Genomic DNA, 23338 nt, shown 5'->3' with positions numbered 1-23338 from the left:
TGTTTTCAATGCGACTGCCCTAAGTTGGTTCATGTCTGGTATTGTGTCTCCACGTAAGTACGGGTATCTGTTTGACGCGAAAGCCGGGCAATGACAAAGAAAATGCTCCAACGTCTCATTATCTTCCCCGCATGACCTACACATGTTATCACTAGCCGCACCGATATTACATAAGTGAGCTCGTAGTCATAACGGGAACTTCCTGTTTCACTCTACGGTGCTTCGACTTCTTATCCCTAAATTCCACAAATGACTGGCGACCACACAGATAATTCGCGACCTAGCGTTTCAAGCCTGGATGGAAGGACATGTTGGCGATGTCCTCGAATAATTTGGCATGGCTGTCGAATGCCTTCGATAGGTGCCACGAGGACCGTCCTATCACGTGGCCTGGGCTGATTGAAGCCACGGCAAATAAGTGCGGTGATGGCATGCAAAGCTGTTGTTGTGCTTTGCAGTCTACGAAATCCATTTTGATGCTCGGCGAATGGAAATTCTCCTACGAGGCTCGGGAGGAGTAATGCCTCAAGCGTCTTTGCTACTGGTGAGAGAAGAGAGATCGGTTTGTACGACTCTCACAAACTCAGGTCCTTTCCAGGCTTCAATAGCGGGATCACTTTGCCCATTTTCCAGACATCGGGAACTATAAGAGTGTTCAAAGACAGGTTGAGGACTGTAGTAAGGCACTCCACTCCATGTGAATCCAGATTCTTCAACATCAATGTAGATTCCGTTGGGGCCCAACGCTTTAGATGATTTGGCACCACGGATGGCATTCGTAACTTCGCCCACGGTAAATTGTGATGGCTGTTCATCGGCTCGGAAACCACGAATACGGCGAATGGCTCCCCTCCTTGTCGACTCTCTCGGGATGCACAATAAATTGACGGTTGAACAACTTGACGCATCTCTTCGGAGCAGTCACGGTTATTTCGCCAAAAGTGACTGAGGTCATATCATCCCGTCTACCGGAGTTCGAGAGTGGCTTAACAGTAGACCACAGTTTGCCTACACCGGTGCCTCAGCTACATTGCTCCAAGTGTTCCAGCCACAGATTCCGCTTATGTTCGTTGACTTCCTGACCTGACTGCTACCCCCATACATTCCATGTATGGGTCACTAGTGTCAAGCGCAGGCGAGAAAGGTCTATACTGCACGCAATGGTGTATAACGAAGGCCAATCCCCCACCTCCATTCCTTAAGCGATCCTTACGTAGCACATTGTATCCGTGTGCAACTGTGCATGCTGCAGTTGTTGGTCAGCTTTGTCTCCTGGATCGCTGCGACCAATATGCTCTTCCGACTCATGAAGTCCACAATCTCATCGATCTTGCCACGGAGTCCGTTGCAGTTTAACTGCAAAAACGATACACTTCCCGGCACTGTCCTGGCAATACTTGGGCTGGGATGCTGCCGTTGCGTAAATTGCCGTACAGGAGAGGTCGCGGGGGTCACATAGTCCGACGACGAGGACGCAGAAGGCGACGACGACGACGCTTGTGACCCACTGCTGGCTATGTTCGCACAGCACCTTGCGACATAACCAGTAGTGAAGTGAGGCCAGAGCAAGATCGGAAATGTACCCACTCCATGTACCGGTTATACCTCACCGACACCGACCGATGATGGAGGCGATTCTGGCAAACCGAACAGAACCAGGGTCCGGGGTTCTTTTCAATCCCGACACGGACCAGAAGCGTGCGGAGAAGGCACTCCGGGATGTGCCTCTCCCACGAAAAAAAAAAGAAGAACACGTACATTGAGGCGGCAGCCCTTGCCGATGAGGTTTTTATTGAGTCAATCCGGTAGATACAACTGGCTGCCATGGGATCGTTTTTTATCCCTAAATTCCACAAATGACTGGCGACCACAAAGATAATTCGCGACCCAGAATTTCAGGCCTGACTGGAGGCCTGATTTTTACTATTCGAAAAAATTGACCAGACATTCTATTGAGTTTTGTGTAATCAAAAAGCGCGTTTCAGAATTGTTTCGAGGAATGGAAAACCCGCTTATCTGAGGAGTATTACTTTAAGGGGAAAATTTAGTTGCTGATGAATAAAAAAATACTTTGTGAAAAGATTTTAAATTATTTTTTATTTTTTTTATCAGACTATTTAAACTATTTTTTATCAGACCTCGTATAGTTTTATCAGACCTCGTATAGTTTGTATGGTCTCAAATCATTACTTCCCGCGGCGATCGGTTCTTTGAACCGGAACGAGCTTGCTCATTTACAGGAGTTAGTCGAGGCTCGCCAACTCCTTGTCTGTGAAGAAAAAACTGGCAAACAAAATGGTTGACATAACCAACGTATACAACATACAGGTGTACCAACATAACAGAAATCCGGATTATTGAAATACGTTTCAATTAACCAAAGTCTGTAGAATGAAGAATGTTTCCATCTTTGAATTGTGACTTTTTTGGCATAAATTTGTATTTCAATTAAGCAATTTTTCAATTAACCGGATTTTCAATTAAGCGGAGTGAAATGTGTTAAAAAGTCCTTACAATTATTGTAATTAGTTCAGTTGTCTTTTTTTTTCAATAAGCCGATTTTTTCGATTAAAAGGTGTTCAATTAAGAGGATTCGACTGTATTTCTTCAGCAATGCAAAACTCATATTTGCATTACTTAGAGAAATACCTCCTATGAATATTTTAACTGCCATCTCCACAAAGTACCACAATGGTAACGCTGATCGCCAATGAAATGTTAATGCGCAACTTTGCAATATGTACATCTAAACTTACAGTTAAAAGAACATACAAAAAAAAATAAGTTCAAATAAGCCGTTTTACTGCAGCCTTGATCTATCTATGCCTTGATTCCGAAAATTCAACAATCTATTTGGGATTCTAGTTTAAAGCTCAAAATATAATTTAAATGTTGATAATTCAATCACTCACATTATTTTTTTGTATTTTTCATATTCAATCAAGTCAACCAGTGTCAAGAGGATTTGTCCTAAAATCGTAGATGAATTATGGCAATAGAATTGTTCCAATACGTCTGTAGTACAGCGGCGAAGACTCTCAGCTATACATTTGACGGACGCTAATTTAAGCTCTTCAGAAATATTAGGTCTCATGGAAGCCTTTTCACAATCTCGAATTTGTTTCAATGTTACCACCATCATGGTGCGCAACGCTGTTAATTCCTTTAAATACACTTTGGACGTAACAAGTGTAATGCATTCCAAGCAGCCGGACCTTAGCTCGTTATTGTCACTGTAAGCGTAATATTATTGTAGGTATTCGTTGTAGTTAACATAAATAAGAACTTACTCGCTAAGCTCATCCAATTTAAGGACCAGTGGAATTAATATATGAACATTGAATATGTTCATTTGTGTCCAATTGAATTGGACTAATTCATTTTCCAATTTAGATAATGTTTCTTTATTAGGCTGCCGTAAGAATGAATCCATCGCCGGCTTGATGGAATTAACGAAAGGCTCCAAAGATGACATTTTCCGTGAGAAAGTACTTAGGTTTTATGCCACACGAAGGAGCGCGGGAACACTTTGTATTCCGACATTCACAATCGCTGTGTTTTATTTTAGTCCAGGGATGATAAATGTGGTTTTGAAAATGGTACGAAATACGAGTCTAAATGGTACTTTTTACTAGCAAAATGAACCATTTATGCTGAAGTATAGGAAACCACTTTGGAGGCGGTTGTTGCAAATTAGTTAGGGTAAAAATGCACTTAAAAGGCGCACCCCGGATTTTTTCTTAATTTTTTGCAAAAATTGACCCTGGAAGGAACTATGGGGTCTTGAGAATATTGAACCCCCCTTAACCTAGCCAATTTGGGCACCAAACGAAAAGTTTGAGTAGATTACGAAAGTAACCTTAACAAAGAGTAACCATAGGGTGTCCTGAGGTTTTTGCCCCAAAAACGGACTGCAGATTCTTGTTCGTAGGGTCAACATTTTTCGAATTGAAAACGCCAATCACTTGTGCCAAATTCCATATTTTTAGCTTTCTCTATTACACAGCATGTAGTTATCTTATGACATGTCAAATTTAGCACATGTTTAGTTGTACATGTCGTGTGATAGAAACGAAACTAACATATGAAAATCACTTTTCAAAATAGCACATGTAATATTTTGGTTTAGAGCATGCTCTATTCCTTCTGACTAAAACATAAAGAAACAAGTTGTTTTTGTTGTCCGTCGAATAAAAGTAACCCCAAATTAAATTGTTTTCACAAATTTATGATTTACTCAGCTTCCTCACAACTTTGACAATTATTACGCATACAAAAATCAACTTTTGCTCAAATTTTTAGGTTATGTCATAGAAAAATAACAAACAGGTGTGAAAATTGATGAATCGTATGTAAATTTACAATTTTGTCAAACATTCTCAATTACATGTGAATACAAAAAGTGGCATGTCATAAGACATATACATTCCGTGTAATAGCGCCTTAAGCTAATATTTAGTACTTTTGGTAGCTACATGTATCCTATAAAACCTTGTCGAATGTTAAAAATGAAAAAAAATATATGGAGGTTTCTAGGTTTAAAGACGTTCCTTTTTGTCTACACATGTACAAGAGCTGTGTGTCTTACTGATTGGAACAAATCGCTAAGTAATCACATAGGCTATAGCAATATTTTTCAATTCGTTAAATTTGGCATTAATAACAGTAAAATGCTGTTCTTGATTCGTATTAAAAGTGGGAGAAAACGTACGTTTAGTGCTACTATTGGTACAATTTGGTACTTTCTTTACGGATTAAGCTAGAGCTCCAAATTTTGCTAGGTATACAATTACGAAATAACGTGGATAATAAAAACGTACGTTCAGTGCTACTATTGGTACCATTTGGTACTTTCTTTACGGATTAACCTAGAGCTCCAAATTTTGCTAGGTATACAATAACGACATAACGAGGATAATAAAAAAAACTATTCTACTTTCGGTGCAAAGTTATAGTTTCAGTGGATAGTTATCGATAACATGCAATACCAGTTGGTCACATGCTAGGCAAATTTACACAAGGTAATCATTAGCCCAGCTGATGAAATTTTCGGGCCAGGTTTGACGGTATTAAGATGTCAAATTTTTGTTTGCATTATCTTTCTCGCTTATTCTCTGCTCATGTACGCACACGTATACACACACGCACACAATTTTTTTTGTGTGTGTTGGCAAAACATCGATCAGCTTGATGGTAACATGGTAGACTGTCTCACGCGAACAGCTGTTTATAACCGGTCAGGTTTGACGGTATTAAGATGTCAGATTTTTGTTTGCATTCTCTTTGTTGTCATCTTCTTTCTCGGATATTTTCTGCTCATGTACGCACTCATATACACACACACGCAAACACTACGGATCCGGTACTGTGGTGTTTGAGCAAACACCACCGTACCGGATCCGCTTTGCACAGACAGAAATTGGCATTTTATTGTCAACCAAGTTTGTGGTTCATGAGGTTGTTACATGTTCTAACATTCTTTGTCACTGAATATAAGCTACTTGCTTATGAGATTGATAATGTATTAGAAAAACTAAGGGAGCGAAAGAGACAAGGCTTGCTCACGGCCTACACGGTTGTATACAGAGCAATTTGTCTGGTAAAAAACAAATAAACAACTAATCCTACCAAAACACTTAAAAATAGATAACAGAACGAACTGTTAACAGTAACAGTGACGCAAATGCAAATTTTGCCCATGAACATTCCACTAAGGACTAACTACTCACATATCAATGAGTGCAGTCCGATTCAAGTTTTAAGCTCAATGATAAGGGTCCGAGTCCGAACGGCGCGCCGCAGTGCGACATCTCTTTGGAGAGAAGTTTTACATGGCATAGTAACTCACAAATGTTGCCATCATTAGGAGGGGAAAACCACCGTTGAAAACTTTTTCTGATGGTCTCGCCAGGATTCGAACCCAGGCGTTCAGCGTCATAGGAGGACATGCTAACCTCTGCGCTAACAGCGATGTAGTAAACATATAAAACGTAATTATAAGGTCATTGAATGAATTTGAAAAACACATTTGTATCACAGAGGATTTCATGTAAGTATTAAATTTTTAAAAAACACTATTATAATAATACAATATAATTGTTTTAAAAGGTACATAAGTTTCATTCTGTACAAAGCTAACGTACATATGTAAAATATATATACTGTATAGAAAAATAAAGACTCTAATTTGTTGTTTTCTTTTTTTTCATTTGTCAGCATCTATGTGAACCAGGACAGGCTTTAAGATAGAACTGAGGCATATTGTTGTGGTCTGAATCGGTGTTGAAAGATTCGTGGATAATGGAAACAGGTGACGTATAAGCCGAATCAAACCAGCGTTTGTTTCTCTATAAATTATAAAATTCGCATAATAAAGATTTTTCATGATCTTTTATATTGGGCTGCCCAAAAAGTAATTGCGGATTTTTTAAAAGAAAGTAAATGCATTATTAATAAAACTTAGAATGAACTTTAATCAAATATACTTTTTTACACTTTTTTTCTAAAGCAAGCTAAAAGTAACAGCTGATAACTGACAGAAGAAAGAATGCAATTACAGAGTCACAAGCTGTGAAAAAATTTGTCAACGCCGACTTTATGAAAAATCCGCAATTACTTTTTGGGCAACCCAATACTTTCGATAAATATTTGTAGGTGATGTAATGCATATTTACAAAAAAGCTGGATGTCTGCTGCTTCATAAAAGTGTGCGTAAAAAATTTCTCATAGTGTTTGAAATTCTTGATGGGGAAAATTTCTTGATGGGGTTCTCATAGTGTTTGTTCACGCTTTTTCGAAGAACCTTGCGCTCGAAGACTTGCAATTCATTGGCAACAGTTGCGGCAATGAGAACCAAATAGGGAATCCGTACATTAAAATGGATCTGACGGCTACTTTGTAAAGCAACAGAGGTAAGTATCTGTTGTTAAGAAGATATGCGAATGAGCCAGCTACTTTTTTGGTCTTTTTTGGTCTGCAGTGTGTGTTAAATTTAAACAATTGGTTTAAATTTATCTCCAGGTATTTGATGAATGATCCTACATGTTGATCCCATCAAGAGAAAGCCGCAGGTATTGGCTTTCAGGTACTATGCCTCTCGGGCCTATCCCTGAAGCATTTCTGAAGCAGATCGCTTCTGATTTTAATGCCCCATTTTTTGTAGAAACAGTTGATGACTCTGAGATGTGCGCTTGCCGAATTTAATGCCTGAGTAGGAGATGAATGGTGAGAATAGATCATGCAGTCGTCAGCAGAGAATAACTTAGGAATGCTATGCGTGTGCGGAAAGTCATAAAGAAGCAAATCGAATAAAAATTGTGGTAGCACGCTACCCTGGGGTACACCACCTGATGCTGAGTAGATGTCATACTGTATAAGATTTACAGTATGCCATTGTGAGATGCAGAGTCGAACGCCTTCTATATCAAAGGCAATGGCCACTGTGCAGCGTTGTTCTCTGAGGTGGTCTGAGACGTCTCAATGGAATTTCAAGAGTGCATGCTGAGTTGAATGCGACTTTTTAAAACCAAACTGGTAATTAGAAATGCGATCGATAATAAACAACTCTTCTATTTTCTCTTTAAGTACATTTTCGTAGATTTTTCCAATATTTGAGAGCATGGATATTGGACGGAATTCATAAACAGATTTACTATAAGGTTTCTTCTTTATCGGTATGATTCTTGTTATTTTGCATGCTGAAGGGAAATAGCCGGCGTTAATTCAGTTGTTTAAAATGCATTCAAGCAGCTTCAAATTGGATGGTGGTGATTTTCGTAGGATAAAATTAGAAATTCCATCGAGACCACTTAATTTTGTGTTGTTTAAATTGCAGATTTTGTTGTGTATAGAAAGCTTAAACTGCTCGGCTATATATTTGTTGGATATTATTGTATTATTACTTAAGATATTGCTAACAGAAGACGACTTATTTCTTTCAACTATTTTATCCACCTTTCTGAAAGTAAGTTCCTGGTTATTTCGTACTTTGCCTATAAGCCTCTCGATTAAAAATATTTTTTCATTTATTTTTGCCATTGGTACCTGACGCGAAAATTTTTTTAATTTTTTCTGAAACTGGGAACCCCCATGCTTTAAAACTATTTTCTGCGAATGTGCTTCATGAATCGATGATAGTGTGTTGTTCAACTCGGAGATGATTTCATCAAATTCATTGATTTCAAGATTTCTATCAATTGCCGTCATCAACCTTAAAGACGCAGATTCCAATTCATTACGGAAGTTTGCCCAGTTGGTATTCTTGTTTGAGGTGTATACATGTGGCGCCTTCGTTAACATTTTATGATTCAATTTCAATTCTAGTTTTATTGGGAAATGATCTGAGAAGGATGGTAAGCTTTCAACAGAATAATTCCTGCTTACTTGGTCTAGGAGGTTCGGACTAATTAGGTAATGGTCCAGAAAGGAAGATCCATTTGGGTAAGAAGGATAGGAGTCGCAAAGTCTTGTGACATCAGCGGCATGGTCCAGAGGCCATTGTTTAAGTATTTTGCCAATTGAATTTTGCGATAAATCGCCCCAGGAAGTGCTTTTGGCATTTAAATCCCCGCCAATGATAAAGCCATCAAAACCACCAAATAAGTTCAAAAGCTTATTTAGATTCGTCTGAAACCTCTGAGTCACATAGCCACACGGAATTTATAATGACTCAACTAAGATTTTTTCCTGTTACCATTAGATAACATATCTAATTGTACAGAACAAAAATTTAACCCATCACAAAATTACGGGTACCGTTACCGTTAACAGCGGAATAAAATTTTTTCTGGCGAAGTGCACTATTTGTCAACGAGTTTTGGTTGTGTGTGTATATTATAGTTAAAACCCAGGACACACACAACGACAAATAGTGAGAACTAGTACATACACGAAATCAGAGTTGCTCTAATCACTGATATTGACAGAGAGTGCACTCAATATTTTGTTGTTGGGCAACTGCCACTACCTGCAAATAAATATATCTTGTGTCTTTACTTAACATAATTACCAGGTGGTGAACTGTAAACAGCTGAGTACAAATTTTTCTCCCGCCACCTGAGTACTTGAGACCAATTTTTAATTTCACATTTGTATTCTATTCCTCAATACCTTTCATTTGATTTTAATCAGTGAAAGTAGACTTTTTTTTACACAAAAAGTCGATTTGATCCACCGACAATAGATTCCTATAGATGCATTTTCCCTCTCTCAAAAATAGCAGCCACGATCAACGATTAAAAATCTGAGGTTTTCTTTTGTCGCCTTAAGCTGAGCATTCTGTAAAAGCGGAATGCTGTCAAACTCCATATAAAAAACTTTGCGAAACGTTGCTAAATATTAGCGGACAAGTAGTACTCTGCTTATCGTGAGGAAAATGACAACAAAAAGCAATATGGCAACTCTTTAAACCATTACCGACATCATTTTTGTATGTTTTATTGATTTCAGTGGTTCGTTTTTCTTTATTTATTTGGAAAAAATTAAATTAAATTGAGAAAACAATAAGTGCTGATAAAAAAGTGTTTGCGTATGGGAACAAAACATTTGATTACTGTCAAATTCTTAGCCTTAAAGGCTGGTACTACAGTTTTTTTCGAGGGAAAAAATTTCCATAAATCGTTCTTTCATTGGTTTGACAAGGTGACCACATTTGATTTTTTGGGATTCTTTGGCCAAACTGTTGCCATTTACATATAAAAATTAATATGGCACCAATTAATTAATCAGCTGCTTAAGTGCTTTTCGCTCTTATTTTACATAAGAAACGATTTGTCGCGCAGCAACTGTGATTGTGCTCTTGGACGTCGTGAAATGTAAATTTTCCCTAGATGAAAAACTAGTTATAGCGAAACGAAAGCTCGTATTCGTTGATCATACACAGGTTCTCCTAAAATTTCTTCGTTTATTTATAATATTTGTTCTTCGTTCCTCTTAAAAGAGTCGATGGTTTATCTATATCCATTTACTGTCTGTGACTTGTGATCGAAAAACTTGCTTGGTTGTTTGTTTATAGCAAGTATTTCAAATAAATACTAAATTGATATTCGAAAGGAGTCATGAATCGTGTTTGTCTTTTGAAGCCAATGAAAGCAGAACATAAAACAATACATCTCCATCCGGGTCTTAACATTATAGGACGACAAAGGGAAACCGGAATAAGAGATGAGAAATGCTCAAAAAAACAAGTTGAGCTTAATGTGGACATGGATAAATGCAATATTAAACTAAAGATTTTAGGTGTAAACCCTTGCGGTATCAATGGTCTAATGTGTCTCCAAAACACAGAATGTGATATGCGACATGGCGATGTATTGGAAGTGGTTTATGGACGGCATGCGTTCGAAGTACAATTTAAACCTCCCCTTGATAACGGTGAATTGGTCACGACTGCTCCCAAAGACGCAAGTATACAAAAAAATGAAAAAGAAATTGTCGATCAATTTTTGGACGTATGGAGTGAAGTGGAAAACGGAAAAATGCTTATTTTTACTAGCAAAGGAGTCCGAGGTTCTTCAAAAATTGCATCCTATGATATGGATGGTACTATCATAAGAACTAAATCTGGAAATGTTTTTCCAAAAACATGTGATGACTGGATGCTCAATTATCCGGAGGTTCCTAAAAAGCTGAAATCACTGTGGCAAGATGGGTTTAAAATCTGTTTCTTTACTAATCAAGGAGGAATTGCCAAAGGCAAAACCAATTTAAATGAATTCAAACAAAAAATAAAACAAATCGTAACAAGACTGCAAGTGCCCGTGCAAGTGTTCATTGCCATATCTGATGGATATTATCGAAAGCCATTACCTGGAATGTGGGAACATTTAGAAAAATATCAAAACAACCACATTAATATTGATAAAGAGAAAAGTTTTTTCGTCGGTGATGCTGCAGGACGACCCGAAGTTGGTAAAGGTAAAACAAAGCGTCGGAAAGATCACTCACTGGCAGATCGTTTGTTTGCTTACAATATTGGTTTGACTTTTTATACACCTGAAGAACATTTCTTTAATATAAAGAAGGAGGAGTGGATAAAACAGGACTTTGATCCAACTAAAGATTTTGATGAACTGTCTCTTTTAGAGCCCACTGATACAAAATTACCATCCGATGAGTGCGAATTGATTATTATGGTTGGATTACCGGGATCGGGTAAGTACTATCGTTTGCCTATTCATATTGTGCATGCACTGTGCATGTAAATAACATCTAAAACGTTATGACTATGTTCCAAACATCTTCTTATATAAAAACATCTATTTGTGTTTATTAATACGGCATAGACTTAAAAACGTATGAAGCGTGTGCTGAAAATCGGGAGGGTACGCCACCCTTATATTTGAAGGGGGTTACCCTCCCAGGGGCGGAATTAATGCATGTGATGGAGTACGCATTCGTGTCGAATGAAATTCCATCTCCTGTTGTTGTGAAGGCCTCCAAAGCTTAGAGGTTAGCATGCCCTCCTTTGATGCTGGAAAAAAATTCAGCTGTGGTTATCCGACAATTATGAGGTACTATGCCATGTAAAACCTTCTCTCCAAAGAGGTGTCACACTGGGACACGTCGTACAGATTCGGCTATAAAAAGCAGGTCCCTTATCATTGAGCTTAAACTTGAATCGGACCACACTCATTGATATATGAGAAGATTGCCCCCGTTCCTTAATGGAATTTTCGTTGGAAAATTTGCAGTTGTTGCTGTTATAGCCACATATTTTCACGTGTATGTAGCAATACTCGTCTAGCTCCCATAGCAGAGCACGCTTGTTTCGATCATAGGACCGATCGTCGCGAGATAGTGAAGGACTTTGGTTATTTAAGAAAGCCAACAAATCGCCTTGTGATATTGAGCATCATATTGAGCTCTCACTGAGACTCCACTCGATACCGCGGTTTGTCTTCGGCTACAGCAGTTTCTTCGAGAGATTGTTGACGCGCCCGGTAGCTCTCAGCTGAGCATCTCATGCATACATGTTTTTATTTAAAATTGTTTATAAACATCATCGATTTAAACATTCCCGTTCTAAAATTTCAATAAATCGCCTTCAATCAAGAAACACATAATTCACAATTGAAAGATTTCGAACGATTTGAACTCGTTGTTGTTGTTGTTGTTGTAGCAGTTTATTGTGTACTATCTTTCGTCTGCTTGATTCTGTTGAGTGTCAAAACCCAGGAACTCCGCGACTAAGATGGGGTGCGTCCACAGGGATCTGGGTCTAAGTCGAGTGGGTCTGGCCGGGCAGTTAAACAGGTGACGTGTATCGTGCGGTCCCTGGTTACAGTCGGGACATACATCTTGCACGTCGGCATCAATCCTAGCTCTGTGGGAATTGAGGCGGCTGCATCTGCCGGAACGTAATTGAGCCAGAATCACTCTGGTTTGCCGGGGGAGGTCGATTTCTTCGGGTGCAATGGGTGGCGGTCGTACTCCAAGGACTACATTCACCCGGTAGCCAGTTAACGCGTCTGCTACCGTGTCTGCATGAATGTTGTTCAGACCCGCTTGATATGCCGCTTGATCTAGAGGTTCTCTCTTGTAGCGCTGGACCTCACGCTCTAGATCATGTAGATCTACCTTAAGGCTTCTGGGCGGTGGGTATCTATCCACAAGATGATGATTTGGATGATTTCTGCGATAACAGCCCAAAAGGTATTGCTTAGACAGCATGTAGTTATGTCTTCGCACTGGTAGGATCTTTGTCTCCTGGTGGAGGTGGTCCACATGAGAACTAAGGAGGCAGCCCGTCGCAGTTCGGAGGGCGGCATTCTGACAGATCTGAATATTATTCCACTGCGTGTCACAAAGCTGACGTGTCCACACTGGCGCTGCATAACTTACCACAGACCGGCCAATTGCTTTGTACGTGGTCAACAAGGTTTCTTTGTCTGCACCCCAAGTGCTGCCAGCGAGTGACTTGAGGACCTTGTTTCTACTTTTGACTTTATTGCAGATTGCTGTGGCATGTGGGGAGAAAGTGTAGGAGCTGTCAAATGTGACGCCAAGTATTTTGGGACACTTGATGGTCGGAATCAATTCTCCATCGACCATCACAGTCAGCTCAGAATTCACCTCACGCGTATTTGTAGTGAACAGTGTGGCTGAAGATTTGGTGGCGGATATCTTCAGATTTCTTGCAGCGAAATAAGAGGCAAGCTCGTTGAGGTAGACGTTCAACCTATCGCAGATGTCATCAATGGGTGGGGGGCCTGATGCCAAGATCGTACAGTCGTCCGCATATGATACGATCTCTATGCCGTCTGGAGGAGGTGGGATGGAGGAAAGGTAGAGGTTAAACAGAGCCGGAGATATCACCCCGCCTTGGGGAACTCCCTGTTTCACTCTACGGTGTTTTGACTTCTTATCCCTAAATTCCACAAATGACTGGCGGCCACACAGATAATTCGCGACCCAACGTTTAAGGCCTGGCTGGAGGGACGTGTTGGCGATGTCCTCAAATAATTTGGCATGGCTGACCGTGTCGAATGCCTTCGATAGGTCCAATGCCACGAGGACCGTCCTATCACATGGCCTGGGTTGATTGAAGCCACGGCAAATGTGTGTGGTGATGGCATGCAAAGCTGTTGTTGTGCTGTGCAGTCTCCGAAATCCGTGTTGATGCTCGGCGAATGGAAATTCTCCTACGAGGCTCGGGAGGAGTAATGCCTCAAGCGTCTTAGCCACTGGTGAGAGAAGGGAGATCGGTCTGTACGACTCCCCCAAACTCGGGTCTTTACCAGGCTTCAGTAGCGGGATCACTCTGCCCATTTTCCAGACATCGGGAACTATAAGAGTGTTCAATGACAGGTTAAGGACAGTGGTAAGGTACTCAACTCCAGGTAAATCCAGATTCTTCAGCATCAATGTAGAGATTCCGTCGGGGCCCAACGCCTTGGAAGATTTGGCGCCACGGATGACATTCGTAACTTCGCCCACGGTAAATTGTGATGGCTGTTCATCGGCTCGGAGACCACGAATACGGCGAATGGCTCTCCTCCTTGCCCTGTCTCTCTCGGGATGCACGATAAATTGACGGTTGAACAACCTGGTGCATCTCTTCGGATCAGTCACGGTTAACTCGCCAAAAGTGACTGAGGTCCTGTCGTCCCGTCTACCGGGGTTCGAGAGAGACTTAACAGTGGCCCACAATTTGCCTGCACCGGTGCCTAAGTTACATTGCTCCAAGTGTTCCAGCCACAAATTCCGCTTATGTTCGTTGACTACCCTGTTTATTTCCAGATTCAGCTCGCTGATTCTGGGGTTAGCGGGGTCCATAGCACGAATCCCATCACGCTCGTCTGCGAGTACCACTGCTTGCGCCGGGAAATTGGGTCGCACTTGCAGTATTCGACCGGCTGGTATAAAGCGAGCGGCTGCTGCGTTGATGATGTCTCGGAATTTCCTCTCGGCCACAAGCACATCAGAGGGGGGTGGCAGTTCATTGAAGCGGCGATTGGTATACTCTCTGAAGCCAGTCCAATTGGCCTTCTTATAGTTGATGAACGTTCGGCGCTCAGAGGTTATGAAGTCGGGTGGTCGGTCGATGGTGAGGATTATGGGGAGGTGGTCTGACCCCAAAGAGATGACCGCTTGCCAGGATACGTCACTCAGGAGATCAGGGGATGCGATTGAGATGTCTGGCGAGCTGCTGCACCTCCTCGTAATCCTAGTGGGGGCATCCTCATTCACCGTGCAAAACGTGGAGCTATCTATCTGCTCTGCCAAAGCTATGCCACGCTGGTCGTTGCCTAGGGGAGAATGCCATGACGAGTGATGTGCATTGAAATCCCCCAGAACCAGACGACTATGGCCAGATAGCAACCCACTTATGTCGGGGCTGTAGGCCTGGCCATTAATCGGGACACAGCTGCCAACCGGCGGTATATACACGTTGTATATCTCTATCTCGGCAGTACCAGACTTGACTGCTACCCCCATACATTCCATGTATGGGTCACTAGCGTCAAGCGCAGGCGAGATAGGTCTATACTGCACGGAATGGTGTATAACGAAGGCCAATCCCCCACCTCCATTCCTTGAGCGATCCTTACGTAGCACATTGTAGCCGTGACAACTGTGCAAGCTGCAGGTGTTAGTCAGCTTTGTCTCCTGGATCGCTGCGACCGATACGCTCTTCCGACTCATAAAATCCACAATCTCATCAATCTTGCCTCGCAGTCCATTGCAGTTTAACTGCAGGAACGATACATTTCCCGACACTGGCCTGGCAATAGTAGGGCTAGGGTGCTGTCTTTGCATAAATTGCCGTACGGGAGAGGTCGGGGGGGTCACATAGTCCGACGACGAGGACGCCGAAGGCGACGACGGCGACGCTTGTGACCCACTGCTGGCTGTGTTCGCACAGCACCTAGCGACATAGCCAGTATGACTATACTCCCGTAGCGAAGTTAGGCCAGAGCAAGAACGGAAATGTACCCACTCCAAGCACCTGTTACACCTCACCGACACTGACCGATGATGAAGGCGGTTCTGGCAAACGGAACAGAACCAGGGTCCGGGGTTCTTTTCAATCCCGGCACGGACCAAAAGCATACGGAGAAGGCACTCCGGGATGTGCCTCTCCCATGACGAAAAAAGACGAACACGTACACTGAGGCGGCAGCCCTTGCCGATGAAGATTCCATCGGGTCAATCCGGTACGTACAACCGGCTGCCATGGGATTGCATGGGAACTCGTTAACGTATGCGGTAATTCGGCCATAGATCTCAGATTGTTGATGTGATTCAAAAGTTTGTTTTAGCACTCTTATAGTAACCTATAAACAAAAATCTAAGTGTATGATGGCCGCCAAGTCCGACTAGATGTCTGGGTCGCCGCCCCACTCACAAACCACACGAATTGTTTAGAGCACGAATTTGACATCCATATTCGGGGCAAAATCTACGATGAGTCTTCTCATCGCCAAAAAGGACATATTTACAGGCCATGTGAAAAGGTATGTTTTCAATCAAATTTATATGGCAAGTCGTTTTAAACTCCTGGCGAGTTTTAGACTAATAAGGGTTTTATGGGATTCCAATAAAGGAATTTGGAAGTAAAATATTTTTATTCAAGAGAAATACATATTTCGTTTTCGATGTATGGTATTTCACTAAAAAGTCTTAACAATATAATATAAGTGTTCAAGGGAAATTTTTATCCTTAAATTGAAGAGGACGAGCTCCGTTCCCTGCTAGCTGCATATAAAATTAAGCACAATTTGGAAAATAGATCAATCAATTCCAATAAGGAATTTGAAAGTAAAATATATTTATTAAAGAGAAATACATATTTCGTTTTCGATGTATGGTATTTCACTAAAAACTCTAATTGTACATGACGAGCTCCTTTTCAAAATAGTAGCTGCATATAAAATTAAGCACAATTTGGACATTAGGTCAATCAAAAAGTAAATTTGATTGATTTCTATGTTCCTGAATCCGAGGATAGTCTACTGACACTACAAGAGCGTGATTAGACCAATACTTACTTACGCCTTAGTAGTTTGATGGACTGCGATTGAGAAAAAAAAGTGAGAAGGTATTTGTGTGTAGAGCACGAATTTGACATTCAAATTGGGGCCGAAATCGACGAGAAGCCGTCTTATCCCCAAAAAAGACACATAATTCTAGGCCATGTGCAAAGGTATGGGTTCAATCTGACATCCAAATCCAATTTATATGGCAAGTCGTTTTAACCTCCTGGCGAGTTTTAGATCAATAAAGGTTTTATGGGATTCCAATAAAGGAATTTGGAAGTAAAATATTTTTATTCAAGAGAAATACATATTTCGTTTTCGATGTATGGTATTTCACTAAAAAGTCTTAACAATATAATATAAGTGTTCAAGGGAAATTTTTATCCTTAAATTGAAGAGGACGAGCTCCGTTCCCTGCTAGCTGCATATAAAATTAAGCACAATTTGGAAAATAGATCAATCAAAAAGTAAATTTGATTCTATTGGCACTACAGGATCGTGATTGGACCAATAATTACTTACGCATCAGTAGTTTGATGGACTGCAATGGAGAAAAAGTGCAACGTTAGGATAATACAACAGGTTCAGAGAACAATTACATTGATAACACACACTGAGTAATTCTTAAGGTCTAGTTAAATCTAAATCTAAAATAAAAAAATAATATAAAGTTAACTATAGCCTCTGGCTCCCCAGCAACAAAATTTTAAGATAAAGACAGCAAGTTTAATTTGAGTGTTACAATATTGGTCCCATTTCACAAAAATTCAACATATAGATCACCAGATCAGAATCAAAAAAGAAAAGTATAGTCAGCGTAGAAAAGCAATGCAAGAGGAAAAAAATTCAATTTAACCATCGGAGGCAAACAACTTAAGCAATTTTAGTCGAAAAAAGTTGTTAGAATGAGAAAAAATACGTAATTCGTGAGGAAGCCGATTCCAAAACGTGCTATTCTCACCAAGTATGATCTTGTTATTACATTGCTCCTTTATTCTAGGAATAAACAAATGTGGATTTCTGGTGGACCGAGAACAAATAAACATACTTCTTATGGCCAATTGCGCAATATTGGTAAAAACGCTGTAAAATAGTATTAAATTCCTATAGTTCACAAATTCTTAAAAAACACTTAGAAAGCACTTCAAAAAGCAAGATGTGCGATCCCTTCGTCGAACCTTATAGACAAACCTTACTATTGAATTGACAATATGCCTTACCTTATTCAAATTACTTTGGATTGTTTCTAAGAAAACTTCCACATCATTTCGGGAGTATAGTCATATTGAATATGTGCGAACATAGACAGCAGTGGGTCACAAGCGTCGTCGTCGTCGCCTTCTGCGTCCTCGTCGTCGAGCTATGTGTCCTCCCCGACCTCTCCCGTGCGGCAATATACGCAACAGCAGCATCCCAGCCCCAATATTGCTAGGCCAGCGCCGGGGAGGAGTATTATTTTTGCAGCTTAACTGCAACGGTCTCCATGGCAAGATCGATGTGATTGTGGGTTCTACGAGTCGGAAGAACTTATTGGTCGCAGCGATCCAGGACACAAAGCTGACCAACACCTGAAGCTTGCACAGTTGTCACGGATACAATGTGCTACGTAATGATCGCTCAAGGAATGGAGGTGGGGGTTGGCCTTCTTCATACACCATTTCGTGCAATATAGACCTATCTCCCCTGCGCCTGGCGCTAGTGACCCTACATGGAGTGCATGGGGAAAGCAGTGAGGTCCGGTACTGCCAAGATAAAGCTAAACAACATGTACATACCCCCGGTTGGTAGCTGTGTCCCAATTACTGGCTAAGCTTACAACCCCGACATGAATGGCTGGTTATAGAGGACTTTAATGCGCATCACATTTCATGGCATAGGTAAAGACCAGCGTGGCATGGCTTTGGCAGAGAGGATTGAAAGCTCTACGTTTTGCACAGTGAATGAGGATGCCCCCACTAGGATTACGGGGAGGTGTAGTATCCCGCCAGACATTTCCATTGCATCCCCTGATCTCCTGAGTGGTATCCTGGCAAACCGTCATCTCTTTAGGGTCAGACCACTCCCCCCTAATTCTCACCAGTATTCATAACCTCTGAGCGCCGGACGCCGCTTTAGTGAACTGGCACCAACCTCGGATGTGATATTTGCCGAGATGAAATTCCGAGACATTATTAACGCAGCAGCCACTTGCTTTATACCAGCCGGTCGAATACCCCACGTGCGGCCCAATTTCCCGGCGCAGGCAGTGGTATTCGAAGACGAGCGTAATAGGATTCGAAATAAGCGGGGTAGTCAACGAACATAGGCGGAATTTGTAGCTGGAAGACGGTTTAGACAAGCTGCGGATGACAGGACCTCAGTCACTTCTGGCGAAGTAACCGTGACTGATCGGAGGAGATGCTCCAGGTTGTTCAGCCCTCAATTTATTGTGCATCCCGAGAGTGACAGGGCAAGGAGAAGAGCCATTCGCCGTATCCGTGGTCTCCGGGCCGATGGACAGCCATCATAATTTACCGTGGACGAAGTTACGAATGTCATCCGTGGCGCCAAATTATCCAACGCGACCCTGACGGAATCTCTACATTGATGTTACTTACTTACTACTGTCCACAACCCACCTTTGAACACTGTTATAGTTTTCGATGTCTGTAAAATGGTCAGAGTGATCCTGCTACTGAAGCCTTCCAAAGAAACCGAGTTTGGGGGAGTCATACAACCCGATATCCCTTCTCTCACCAGTAACCAAGACGCTTGAGGGGCTACTCCTCCCGAGCCTGGTAGAATTCCCATTCGCCGATCATCAATATGGATTTCGAAGCCTGCATAGCACATCAACTACTTTGCATGCCATCACCGCACACATTTGCCGTGGCTTCAATCAGCCTAGGCCATGTGATCCTCGGCCTTCGTGGCACTGGACCTATCGAAGGCATTCGACACGGTCAGCCATGCCAAATTATTTGAGGACATCACCAACGTGTCTCTCCAGCCTGGCCTGAAACGCTGGGTCGCGAATTATCTGTGTGGTCGCCAGTCATTTATGGAATTTAGGGATAAGAAGTCGAAGCACCGTAGAGTGAAACAGGGAGTTCCCGAAGGAGGGGTGATATCTCCGGCACTGTTTAACCTCTGCGGCGAATGGAAATTCTCCTACGAGGCTCGAGAGGAGTATTCCCTCAAGCGTCTTGGCTACTGGTGAGAAAAGGGAGATTAGTTTATACGACTCCCCCAAACTCGGGTCCTTTTCAGGCTTCAGTAGCGGGATCACTCTGCCCATTTTCCGGACATTGTGAACTATAAGAGTGCTCAAAGACAGGTTGAAGACAGTAGTAAGGTACGTCGTCAAAAGTGAATGAGGTCCTGTCGTCACGTCTACCGGGGTTCTAGAGTGACTTAACAGTAGACCAATGCTTGCCAAAACCGGTGCCTAAGTCACATTGCTCCAAGTGTTCCAGCCATAAATTCCGTCTATGTTCGTTGACTACCCTTTTTATTTTCAGATTCAGCTCGCTGATTCTGGGGTAAACGGGGTCCTTATAACGAATCCCATCACGCTAGTCTGCGAGTACCACTGCCTGCGCCGGGAAATCGGGTCGCACTTTAGGTACTCGACCGGATGTTATAAAGCGAGCGGCTATTGCGTTAATGATGTCTCGGAATTTCCTTTTGGCAACTGGCACATTCGTGGGGGGTGTCAGTTCACTGAAGCGCCGATTGGTGTACTCTGAAGCCGACTCGAATGCACATTCAAATCTCTTAGAACCAGACAGTCGGCCACTTATGTCGGGCCAGTAAGCTTGGCCGAAATAGCTACCAACCGGGGGTATGTACACGTTGTATAGCTCTATCTCGGCAGTACCGGACCTGACAGCTATCCCCACGCACTCCATGTAGGGGTCACTAGCGCCAGGCGCAGGCGAGATGGGTCTATACTGCACGGAATGGTGTATCACGAAGGCCAATATCCCACCTCCATTCCTTAAGCGATCCTTTTTTGGTTTTTGTGAAACATACTCACGACCTTATATGGCTGGTATTCTGTTTGCTTTTCGAGAAATTTTTCGTGATTATTTTTTTAGATAATAAATTATGAAGCTAAAAAACTTGCTGATTTTATTCAGTAGGACATTTCCCAATTTTATTAAAAGTGTTATGTTATTGAGATTTTTGCATTGTTTCAAAAAAGTAATCGTAAAAAACATGTATTATCAACTGTAAGAACGAACATAGTACCAGCCATTATTCACTTAAATAGCTTTATTTGACACTTCTGTAGTAGCCACATTTTCATGTGGAGGCGGCGATTCTCGCCACGCTCCTGTGAATGTGCAAGCTCGTTTCGGTCCAAAGGACCGATCAACTCGGGTGGCCATTGGTTATTTGAAGGCGCCAATAACGCCTTCATATCGAGCATTATGGGCACTCAGTATTTGTACAAGAACCGGTGCCGCCCGGCCTCTCACTGAGACTCTCCGCTCGATACCACTGATTGTCCGCGATACCACTCCGCTGTAGACGCGCCCGGTAGCCCGCAGCTAAGCTTCTCGTGACAGCAGTGAACACCACACAGACCGGACCACAATGTTCCAGCCTGTGTGATACTCACAGCTATCCCGTGCCGGTTCTATAAATGAAAGTTCTATGAAGGAAATATGCAAAATAAACCTATTTCAAATCTACGTCAAGTTATGTGAATAAAGTCGTTATTAATTTTTAATGCAAGTTTTCGAAAGAAAGTTAAACTTGGTATTAATTTGATGTTGTTGAATCCATCGATAAGCAAACATGCCGGCTATCGAATTTAATTTTTCATTTGTATGATCTACGACTCCAATCTTTTTTATACAATTGGACTTAAGAATGTATAATATTAACTTTAATTATGTATTTTTAATAAGATTTGATTTCTTTAATTTAACAGGTAAATCGAATTTTTGTCAGCAAAACTTAGTGCCGTTAGGATATACTGTCGCCAACGCCGACACCGTGGGGAGCATACAGGCATGCGTGAAAATCTGTGAGAAGGCACTTACCAGCGGGATTTCATGCGTTGTTGATAATACAAATGTAGATGTGGATTCACGAAAAAAATTTATAGCCATCGCCAAAAAGTTGAATGTACAGTGCCGTTGCTTTTATATGAACATAAGTTTGGCTCAAGTTAAGCACCATCTTACTTTTCGTCAATTAACGGATACAAAACATTCAAAAGTTAGTGAAATGATTTTAAATATGATGAAAAAGAAATATACCCAACCTCAATTGGATGAGGGATTCACAGAAATTGTAAAAGTCAATATAAAACCAACTTTTAAGCGAGATGATTGGAAACGTCTTTATAGATTGTATTTGGTTGAAAAATAAAGGTGTTGCCTATGAATTTGTTAAGTTCTTACGTTTCGTTAGTTATTTGCTTAAACTTTGAAAACATCGAAAAACAAAGCCATTACTGGAAGATAGTTTTACTCCAAAGTAAAAATGCGTTTAGCTATATCATCAATTAGCCAGTCTACAGCATTTAGAAGTTTTTCCCCGGTTACTGCACTAACGCCAACAACTAGCCAATGATGTGTTGTAATATTGTCCAAGTGCAGCATCTGCAATTTGTTTCGTTTTTAGGAATGTTAAGTTGTTGTTGATTTTATTTACCTCTTTTATTTCGTTTGCGCTTAACGCTCCTGGTAAGTCTTGTTTATTTGCCAAAACTAATAAAGTTGCTCCGGCTAACCTTTCTTCCTGCAGCAATATCTCAAGCTCATGTTTACATGTCTCCAAACGCATCCTGTCAGCGCTATCGACAACCCACACTAAACCGTCGGTGCACTCAAAATAGTTCCGCCAATACGATCGCAATGACTTTTGCCCTCCAACATCCCACATATTTAACGTATATCCATTGTGTTCCAATGTTTTTATATTAAAGCCTAGCGTTGGGGAAATAGTATTTATGGGCTCGCCATTGAATCGTTTCAGTATAGTTGTCTTTCCAGCATTATCCAAACCCCTTTTAACCGAAGAGATCAATGAATCATCGGTGTATGAAATAAATTATGATGGGCCGACTTGGCTCATGTTAAAACTTACAACAAAAGAATACGCATTTCTTTTTCTTTTTGTCTCATTTTCTTCAAAACTGTCAGGAAACCCATGATTTAGTCTAATATTTGAAATATAAAATTATGCTCAGCAGATGCGATACTACTTTTGTTTATCTCTGCTTCTTGTTTGCTATTTGTTATATGATGTTATTCACCTTAAACGGGTTCCATTTCTGAAACATTCAACGATAATAGGTCTGTTAGCGCACTTTTCCAGTGAAATTAGGACAGTTATTTTATATTTCATCCATACCAGAATGTACTTATATGTGAGGTCAATAGCAGAGTAAAATTTTATTACTCTTGTTGTGATTTTGCAATGAATCTAAATGTCAAATGCTTGTTAACACAGATGTGATTTTTATGTTGAACAGTGTTACAATAACAAAAATATAACTTTAAAACACAGAATAAAGAAAAAAAAGATAAATTGTAAACCAACGTTTATTTCTAAAACCACTTTGACATTTGCATATACGGTGGTTTTAGAAATAAGCTTTATTTTACAACTTAAGGCGCTATTACACGGCATGTAGAAGTTTTATGACATGCCACTTTTTGTATTTACTTGTTATTGAAAATTTTTGTCAAAATTGTCAATTAACATACGATTCATAATTTTTTGCAATCACACCTGTATGTTATTTTCGTATGACATAATCTAAAAATTTGAGCATAAACAGTTTTTTTATGCGTAATAATTGTCAAAGTTGCGAGAAAGCTGGTTAAATCATAAATTTGTAAAGACAATTTAATTTGGGG

The 23338-nt window shown here is 41.0% G+C and overlaps 3 protein-coding genes across 6 annotated transcripts in view; 1 reads left to right on the top strand and 2 right to left on the bottom strand.

The window, feature by feature from the left end:
- The window catches only part of LOC106085574 (TELO2-interacting protein 1 homolog), a 62175-nt gene extending 58600 nt beyond the window's left edge, over positions 1-3575 (bottom strand). Inside the window, exons 1-2 of the mRNA XM_013249881.2 lie at positions 3291-3575; positions 2913-3233 (exon numbers count right to left, since the gene is read on the bottom strand). Coding sequence (XP_013105335.1) covers positions 2913-3233; positions 3291-3475 — 506 coding nt within the window. The 5' untranslated portion in view covers positions 3476-3575. The remainder of the gene's footprint in view (positions 1-2912; positions 3234-3290) is intronic.
- A 6178-nt stretch (positions 3576-9753) lies between these two features.
- On the top strand, positions 9754-21866 carry LOC106085581 (uncharacterized protein F21D5.5). Its single transcript, XM_013249890.2, has 2 exons — positions 9754-11151; positions 21400-21866. The coding sequence occupies exons 1-2, from the start codon at positions 10056-10058 to the stop codon at positions 21840-21842; spliced, it is 1539 nt and encodes a 512-aa protein (XP_013105344.1). The 5' UTR covers positions 9754-10055; the 3' UTR covers positions 21843-21866.
- Positions 16727-22909, bottom strand: LOC106085582 (ADP-ribosylation factor-like protein 2). 4 transcript variants are annotated; one of them, XR_009397051.1, is made up of 6 exons: positions 22830-22909; positions 22563-22749; positions 22128-22482; positions 21875-22075; positions 21512-21654; positions 16727-17019 (listed from the first exon to the last, which is right to left on the bottom strand). XR_009397051.1 is itself a non-coding variant. In XM_059362478.1 (4 exons), exons 2-4 carry the CDS (start codon positions 22625-22627, stop codon positions 21941-21943), a joined length of 555 nt encoding a protein of 184 aa, XP_059218461.1. In that variant the 5' UTR covers positions 22628-22749; positions 22830-22908; the 3' UTR covers positions 21788-21940. The 4 variants fall into 4 exon arrangements, 1 of the variants encoding a protein (XP_059218461.1); XR_009397053.1 differs by lacking the exon at positions 21512-21654 and having other exon boundaries at positions 16727-16899; positions 17001-17019; XR_009397052.1 differs by lacking the exon at positions 21512-21654.
- Positions 22910-23338: the final 429 nt, after the last annotated feature.

This window comes from Stomoxys calcitrans, chromosome 2 (assembly GCF_963082655.1).
Source record: "Stomoxys calcitrans chromosome 2, idStoCalc2.1, whole genome shotgun sequence".
Taxonomy (NCBI): domain Eukaryota; kingdom Metazoa; phylum Arthropoda; class Insecta; order Diptera; family Muscidae; genus Stomoxys; species Stomoxys calcitrans.
Note: the sequence above shows the minus strand (reverse complement) of the source record. Positions and strands in the feature narration are given on the sequence as shown.